Source organism: Aplysia californica, unplaced genomic scaffold (genome assembly GCF_000002075.1).
Source record: "Aplysia californica isolate F4 #8 unplaced genomic scaffold, AplCal3.0 scaffold00614, whole genome shotgun sequence".
NCBI lineage: Eukaryota > Metazoa > Mollusca > Gastropoda > Aplysiida > Aplysiidae > Aplysia > Aplysia californica.
Window position 1 is genome coordinate 216,812 of NW_004797884.1, and position 9,105 is coordinate 225,916.

General features: G+C 40.4%; 1 protein-coding gene across 1 annotated transcript in view; it reads left to right on the plus strand.

The window, feature by feature from the left end:
• The window catches only part of LOC101856462 (hillarin), a 32,765-nt gene extending 25,491 nt beyond the window's left edge, over positions 1-7,274 (plus strand). Inside the window, exons 8-12 of the mRNA XM_005107584.3 lie at positions 198-357; positions 1,492-1,601; positions 3,244-3,420; positions 4,697-4,882; positions 6,378-7,274. Coding sequence (XP_005107641.1) covers positions 198-357; positions 1,492-1,601; positions 3,244-3,420; positions 4,697-4,882; positions 6,378-6,722 — 978 coding nt within the window. The 3' untranslated portion in view covers positions 6,723-7,274. The remainder of the gene's footprint in view (positions 1-197; positions 358-1,491; positions 1,602-3,243; positions 3,421-4,696; positions 4,883-6,377) is intronic.
• The last annotated feature ends 1,831 nt before the right edge of the window (positions 7,275-9,105 follow it).

A 9,105-nucleotide genomic window follows, 5' to 3' on the forward strand; every position in this document is an offset into this window, starting at 1 on the left:
TGTCTATCTATCTATCTATCTATCTATCTATCTATCTATCTATCTATCTATCTATCTATCTATCTATCTATCTATCTATCTATCTATCTATTCTCTCTTACCCACGCACCCACCAAAAAAAACTTAGTCTTGTACACGCTCTCACCTATAATATTCACGGCTAAATATTCATACTCTGCTGTTGTATTTGCCCTCAGAGTGAATTGGAAAGAATCAGACAGGCCCTCATCACAGCCACTGGGAAAACTGACATCGCTAAGCTGGAAAACGCTGTGGAAGAATTTGAGCGCAACTCTATGCCTGATCTGGGAGACTTGACTAGAGCTAGACAGAGGCTGGTAGAACTCCATCTTGCTAGTAGGTGGACAGTTACACTGGTTTGGGAATTTGACATGGTTCCTGATTTTAGATTCAGATCTAAGCTTATCTCATAATCTTAATCATCCGGTGCCTTGCCGACTGGCGTCGGCGATCATGGCCCTCCACTTCAGTCTGTCTTGAGTTGCAGTGATGGTGTCTGTCGTTCTTGCGGTTCCCAGCCATGTTGTCAACATGTCTAGTGTCTTTTCCCTCTGTCTGCCTCTGCCTCTCTTTCCATCAAACTTGCCTGTTGTTACAATATTCTCCAACGCTTCTTTCCGCATTGTGTGTCCAATGAACTTTGGCTGTCGTTTGTGTGTATATTCGTCATAAGCTGTCGTCTAGCAGTAATTTGCTTCAACCTACACTTCTTTTGTTTTTCTTACTGTCCATGGGGTACGCTATCTCATAATGGTGTCCTGCAAAAGCTCAAGGCAGCTGATTGTGGTTGTTATTGTAAATTAAGGTGTTAAAAATATTGGGAGCAATGTTAGCACAGTTGTATTGTCGTAGGTCTTGTTCAAATTTTCAGACTGAGAGGGATGCAGCATTCCAGCAGGAAGACACAAACACACGAACTCATCGTCTTTTGTGGGCTACAGGAAATGACTTACTATTAACCAATACGCCCCAGACGCCAGTTTCCACTGAAACAACAACCAAATCTGCCGTCTGCTGTTCTATAATCTTAGAGGGAAATAAACACTCTGTGCTCGTGAAAGAAAGAAAGTAATTTTATTGACCAAAGAACAAACAAACAAAAAACTCACTAAAAAAATATCAGCACGAAACAACATCAATATCTCTGACAGTGCGAAATCAAATTAAAACATACAACGATGCTTCCTAAATTTCCAGGCTTAAAACCTCAAGATGCAGAACACAATCTCGCTGCTGTCAGCCTTAGTGGCAGTGTATGCTTTCTTGCCAAAAGTTCAATTGTCAACTTTGATTGTGGTGTGATTATATCAGAGCTGCTATTACTAATTTAGTGGACTAGCGTTTTACTTTTAGAAGCTAAATTTGAATTGAAAGGTAAAAGTTGTCCTCCATAAAGTAGACAGAAAAATATAAGAAATTGTAGCTGAAAATTGACTTGAACCAAGTAGTGTACTACCTATTTATTCACAGACCTGAAGAAAACCACGAGAGATAGGAAGCTAGAGGACCTCGAAAGAGCGATTGACGCGGCCAAGAAATCACATGTGGCAGACCAGCTAGTGGACACTAAAGAGATGGCGGTAAGTTTTCTTTACTTTTTCCTTTTCGGCCTATACGAGGACAACATTTTATTTCAATGCTGAAAAAAAAACTACTAATGACAAGCGCGCTTAAGAGGAAATAACATGCATTCACGAACGTGTCAGCCGTTTCTAGGAACAGAGATTATAATGAAACACAATTATAAATGATTGTCGTTATTATCCTCCCCCTCCCCCAAGCCCCTTTAAAATGTTCAAAATATTTCTTGTGATAATTTAGGGGGCGGATGCTTCGACCCTGTCCGTATTGGTCATCCCGGGCATCCCAGCAGAAACGATCTATGAAATAGATTTTACCACGTGAGAATGCATTAAATTTCATGTCTTTTGCGTGCAGTGGCGAAAAGCCCAGTTAAGGAACTGGGGGCTCTCGTGGTATAGAGGTTAAGGTGTTCGCCTCTCATTCAAAGGTCCCGGGTTCGAATCCGGGTAGCGACGGAAAAAGTTTCTTCTCTAAAATTGTCTCCTTTCGCCACCTTTCTGCTCTCTAGCAATATTCTGTCGTCTGCTTTCGTCTCTACTTTCTGCCCCCACGCCCTCACCTCCTTTGCTCCCTCCTCTGGGCTCCTGACTCTCTCTGCAGTCTGTCCATTGCTTCTTCTTGGCTCTTAAAGCTGTCTTTCAGCCACACCCCTGATCTTCTGATAGGAAAGTTGTACACCTAGCCTTCTCTGACAAGGGCGAAAAATCTCGGAGGTGCCGTGTGCAAGTTGTGCACGTTAAAGATCCCTTGGTGGTCCAAAATCGATAAGAGTAGGCTATGTCGCCACCCGGGCAAAATTCAACATTTCCTACTAATTGAAAAATGTTAGATGTGTGCTGCGCGCTCATATAACCGTATGCAGTTGCGAGCGCCGTAAAACACTTACCAAAAAAAAATAATGATAAAAAGCCCTATAACTAGTGGGCCACTGACATCAGTCCAAAACAGATCCTTACACTCAAATGTAACGGAACAAACAAATGTTACACTTTCACGTACTTCTCCTGTTTGTCACTAAAGATTTGTGACCCTCTTAAACTGATTGGGGGCGGGGGGGGGGGGGGGGGGGGGGGCGGAGTTCTCGTGGTTTGGAGGGACAGTGTTCGCCTCTCGTTCCCGGGCTCGAAATATGACAGCTACGGAAAATGTTCTTCTCTAAAGAAATTATCCTTTCATCCTGCTTGTTCTGTAATCATGTTCTGTCGTCTGCTTTTGTCTCCGTTTTCTGCCCCTTCCTTCCCCCTTTACCCCCCTCCTCTGGGCTCCTGACTCTTTCTGCTGCCTTTCTACTGTTACTCCTTGGCTCATTCTTACTGCTGTCTTTCAGCCACACCCTTGACCTAAGGGGAAGTAAAATGTTACACCTGGCCTTCTCGGATAAGGGTGAACAGGTCTCGGAGGTCCCATGTGCAAGTTTCACACGCTAAAGATCCCTTGGTGGTCCCAAAATCGATAAGAGTAGACTTTGCTCGCCACCCAGGCAAAAATCAAAATTTACTCCTGCCAACCTGAAAATGCTTCATGTGTCGAAAACGCTCATATTAAGACCTCATATGCAGTTGTGCGCGCCGTAAAACTCTCACAAAAAAAAAAAGAAAAAAAACAATAAGAAAAACTTGACCCCTCTCGTGTTCCCAGGACGCGGAAGCCGCCCGGCGACAACTCAAGCGCCTTAAGCTCTACATGCACAAGGTGATGGAGTTGAACAAGGCTACCATATCTGAGATCCACAGCTACCAGCGACCGCGCCCCCTCGTGCAGAAAGTCATGCAAGCAACATTCCGACTACTCGGAGAGCCCAACAAGAAAATACAGGTGAGAATTCAGAAGGAGAGGCAGTTTTTGATTCTTAGGGCACATGACATGTATTAATATAATAATATTACATACGTGTAGATCTCAAATGTAATAATTTTATAACAGCTATCTACAATAATTTATTAAATATTATTTATTTGGCATTTTGGTTATGTACATCTTTTTCCGAGGTAAGGATCTATTCTTGTTCCGGAAAGGGGTGTGTGTGTTGAGGAGGGGGGGGGGGGGGATAAGTAGCCAACTCGCATGCAACGACATCCTTTTTTTTGTGTTCAGAACAGTATATTTCATTTTGATGAGACGAGCAGTCAGATTGATAATAATTAATAATAATAATAATAATAATAATAATAATAATAATAATAATAATAATAATAATAATAATAATAATAATAATAATAATAATAATAATATAAGTGATAATAGTAAGAAGAAGAAGAAGAAGAAGAAGAAGAAGAAGAAGAAGAAGAAGAAGAAGAAGAAGAAGAAGAAGAAGAAGAAGAAGAAGAAGAAGAAGAAGAAGAAGAAGAAGAAGAAGAAGAAGAAGAAGAAGAAGAAGAAGAATGTTAGGGCATAGTCTACGAACGTCAAAGAGGTGATGAACGCTAAAAGGGCGACAACACTCGTATTCTTTGCTTGATGCTGTCAACCTGACAGTGGTTATTGCTCCCCTTTGAAAGATAATCTCAAAGAGTTTATCTCAATTTACAGTTAACTCCCTTCACTTGTCCCTTCTCATTTCCACAAAAAATGCCACCAGTTTCCCTGTCCTTTTCTCTTGGTCTATCTGCGTTCTGTTGAAAAAGATTTCTTCGCTTGTTTTCGTGCACTTTAGCACAGAAACATGTTGCGGTACATGAAACAATCTTGGCATATCGGTGGGAAGTTGAAGAATGGTATCTAACTAGATCTATGTGTCCGTGTACGACGTGTCAATTGTTTTCTATCTTTTAACTTTACTAATGTATTAGAATGTGTCAACCTATTAATTGTCTGTTGGCTTACTTATCTTTCTGATTGATATATATGACTCTTTTCGTCTATGCAGACGGTCAATTCAGCTTAAGATGATCTCAAGGTTTTCTTCATGACTTCTTTCATGGCTAATTCTTCCTATGTTTGAAGCGCAGATTCCATCGCAGTGCTCGCATGTCAGTGTCGTAGATCAAAGCTCTGTATTTCCGATTGACTGATAAGGAAAACAGGCTTGTTGATTGCTTGTTGAATAACATATTTACGAACTAACTGATAGATTGTTTATTGATTACCACAGGACTGGAGCCACATTCAGAACTCGATGCGACGTCTGGGCCGAAACTCCATGATCAGTCGCATGAGACGTCGCGATATTGTCGATATAAAGGAACCTCAGGTGAACGACGCAGAGAGGTACCTGGGAGAAACCAACAAAATCCTTGTGCGCATGTGCAGCGCTGGCGCAGGCACATTCTACGTGTGGGTAAGTGAGAGTCACAAAACGTTAAAGATCCCTTGGTGGTCCCAAAATCGATAAGAGTAGACTTAGCTTGCCACCCGGGCAAAATTCAAAATTTACTCCCGCCACACTGAAAATGCTTCATGTGTCGCACACGCTCATATTATGACCTCGTATACAGTTTTGAGCGCCGTAAAACACTCACCAAAACAAAAGTAAATACCAACAAAAACTGAAGACCCCTCTCGTGTTCCCAGGACGCGGAAGCTTCAGTTTCAACCGACGTACTCCTCTAGGCTCCTGACTTTTTCTACTTCTACTCCTTGGCGCCTTCTTACTCCTGTTTTTCCGCCACACCTCTGATCTTAGAGTAAGATATAACACCAAGCCTTCTTGGATAAGGGCGAAAAATCTCGGATGTTCTGTGTCCATGTTGCGCACGTTAAAGATCCCTTGTTAGTCCAAATTCGATAAGAATAGGCTTCGGCCGCTTCCCGGGCCAGATTCAAAATTAATTCCTACCAAAAAGAAAAATGTTTAATAATGCATCCCGTGCGTAAATATGACCGTATGCAGTTGCAAGCGCCGTAAAACACTTACCAAAACAAAACAAGATGTACTCAATTATAGAGGCAAGGGGGGAGCCGTTGGCTCAGATAGTATCATGCTGCTCTATGGAGCTGATGGCCATAACTCGAATCCAAAAACTTCACTGCCCAGGGAATTTTAACAAGCTAAACTGGATTGAAATATTGACGTGAAGGTTATATATGACTTCTCAAATTTAGAGTTTTATAGCAAAATGAAAAGTCCAAAAAATGTTGGATTTTTGCGAAAAGCTTGCAAAAAAAAAATCTTAGCTCAGCACATGCATTAGTATGTGGCGCACAACAGTGGCAAGACAATGACATTACACTCCTGCTAAATAGGAACAGAACAATGGTGGTAGGCTTATTGAATTGGCCAAGAAACAAAGTCTTTTCCTTATAAATCAAAGTGCATGGTTCAATTTTTCAATTTTTGGTTCATGGAACAATAGTTGGTGAATAGCTTCAATTCTTCTGTTGAAAGTGCATTTCCTCTCTTCTATGGCCATGTGGGTTAAAACACATTGTGCCCTCGGACGAGAAAGAAATAACTCAAAGATTAACACCACATTGGGAGTTGCAGCTGTGAGAAGGCAAGTCCTGGTCTGTGGAGCTGGAGAAAAACACGTAATTCATTTCCACCGAAAACTGAATAAATTTTCATTAATATACAGGGTTAAGAGCACTTTCAAAGCAGTGTGACTCTCGTAAAAGACGAAGAACGATTTAGAATGAAAAGGAGCATTTTCTGTACTTTAAAATTGGGTTGGACTGATACTTGAAGAGCAGACTACATCTTTCTCCTTACCCTTACCCTTGACGAGTTTTCAAGCTTATCTCGTAACTGAAGTTTTGCAGGTTAAATAGTACAACTAGAGTCTTTTTTGAGCATGTTGACGTTCAGAATGTTCACGTTCGTCTCTCCTCCACAGAGTAACAATATGATCTCTGAACATCAAGGCAAAGGCACGCTAGATCCAACCAACATCTGGGGTAGAACTAGCAAAGAAGACCCGTATTCCAGAAAGAGCAAAGGAGGGAGCGTTCAAAACTCCCCACGCAAGGAGAAACTGGTCGAGTCATGGAATTTCAAAGACTCAACGCCACGAGGTCAACATTATCATAATGATCCAGGGAGATATTCACCCCACAATGAAGAGAATACGAACATCAAGTCTCGGAGAAACGAAGGGTGGGGTTCAAACACACAGCCCTCAGGCAAACAGCAAGACACTGTTTCCGACGACTGGGATCCGAACCGGCGCTCCGGAAACTAAGACGAACAATTACACCCTTTGTTACTATCTTACACTTAGATTCAAAATGTTAGGTGAACATCTCATTAGTCTGTGCGTACTTTTGTTGCAATCTCAACATAATTATTCTGTGAAAATCTCATTGATTCATGTTATACACAAGATCGACATCTAGTTCATTTCACTTGTTCGATTATCCATAAACATTATTAAAAGTTATATTTTTAATATTTATTATACATATTATGTTTCTTAGACCAGAACTTTCCCTGAAAGCAAATTAGAATCACAATGCTCCATCATGAGTTTTGTAGCACTGAGATGACCTAAGGGCTAGGCCTTCTCAGAAGGCCTAGCCTAAGGGCGAATCCTTCAGGTTTGATCTATTCTGGGGGTTCTGGGATGCGCCAACCTTTTCCCCCTTTGGGCACATGAGCTTGTTTTTCAATTCTTGATAAATTAGGTAGGATTTTTAAAAATGAATTAAGTCAAAAGTACCAGAAAAATTATAGTTTTTCCGTTGTTTTTTGTTGTTGTTGTTTCGTTTGGTTTTGTTTTGTTTTGGGGTTTGGTTGTTGCTGTTACTTTGTTGTTTGTTTGTTTTTTTGTTCTTGTTTTTTTTTGGGGGGGGGGGGTTGGGGGATTGTTTGTTTGTTGAGGGGAGGGAGTATGGGATTTTCTTAATATTTTTTGTCTATTGTGACGGAGATGCTTGCTTTAGTGAGTTTTGCTTTCTTTTTATTACAATGATAATTGTTTGAGAACTGACACCTCTTTGAGTCCGAATGCAGGGTGTGTAAGCAACATAATAATATTATTTTCTCAGCTTGGAACATGATGCTATCTGCAAAGGTAATGTCCCTTCTGTCTCCCGACGGGTTTCAGATTCGCATTGTTTCACCTTTTCTGCCGTACGATACCCAGCATAATACTATTGTATTTCCTAAAAGCTGGATTTATACGCCTTTAAAAGACTTGTTTTTCGCTTAGAAGGATCTATGCGAGTCTTCGCTCTTTCTGTACAGGAGCCTGCGAGTGGAGTTCTCTTAATATAGATAAAAGTAATAAACTACACCGAGTTAAAAGGGAAGTAAACCTCAAATTCAAAACCAACATGGCCTATCTCAGGATGGCCTTAAGTATTAATGCAACATCGCATGGGATCTCGTGCAGCAAACAGCCTCCTATATTTGTGAAAATAAACATTTAAAGAAAAATGTCAACAGTGATTAAAATGATCTACAGGCATAAAACGAACTCCCATCTTCGACGAAAAAAAATATCAACAGAGCTTGTATATAACTTGAAATAGTCGTTTAGCATAATAACGAAGTGACTATTCGGACTCGATATTCGGACTCTGAATTGAGTCCAGCATGACGTCTGTTCCGACTTCCGACCCTTGTTCCTAAATATCTCCACTATTTATGACATTTTTTTTCGATTATTAGCCTAATGATAACAATAGAGACGTGAGCTTAAATACCCAGTTGCTATACCTATCTAAACTGGCCCTCCCTGCATCATTAGTATGAACAGAACAACCAAGTTGAGTTGACCTTTCCGGGGGCAAAGTTTATTTTGTCGACCAATGAGACTGCGTGTAGCGATCACACACTCTCGGCTTGCTGTGGGAAGAGGTGTTGGGAAGAGGCCACGGCTGTCGGTTTTGCGCAATGTGATTTTTTTAAAAATAATTACAAAAAAACTATAAGACTCAACAAAATGAAATTAAATATGTGAAAAGACAAATTGTGGTGGACGTAATGATGATGCTGTAGTGGTGGAGGAAAGACCCTGACTTGTCGGTTACCGTGTACTTAGACACTGCCATTGGGCAATGAGAGTGCAGTCTTTTGACTTTTGACGCAATTACACAGTCCTAGTTGGTAATTCTAGTTCTAATTCTGGTTTTACGTAAAATCCCATGAAGACAGCTATTTTTATGTAACCTCCTTAAAGTCACATAATTTACTTAGGGGCTGAGTCCGAATAGATAAAACCCACTTTCGGACTCGAGTCCGAATAGATGAAACCCACATTCGGACTCGAGTCCGAATAGATAAAAAATCTAATCGGACTGGAGTCCGCATAGAGCTGGCCTTAGCATAATATGAGGTCTGTCAGTATATGCAGGGTGTTCCAGAGTTGAGCTGGGAAAGAAAAAAAAAACGTGCCATCGTGATTCCCTCTGCATACCTACTTTAAACGTTATAAAACTTATTATACAAAAACATAGATAAACTAATTATATAGCTTTTTTCTATTAGTTGACGAAATGTATGATTTTTTTGTTTGTTTCTAAATCAAATTGCGTGTCATATGATGATATGATAGCCTACATCTATAGAATTTTTAAAATTTATTTTATTTAACTTTTTTAATTGCTTATTTTATTTTTTAA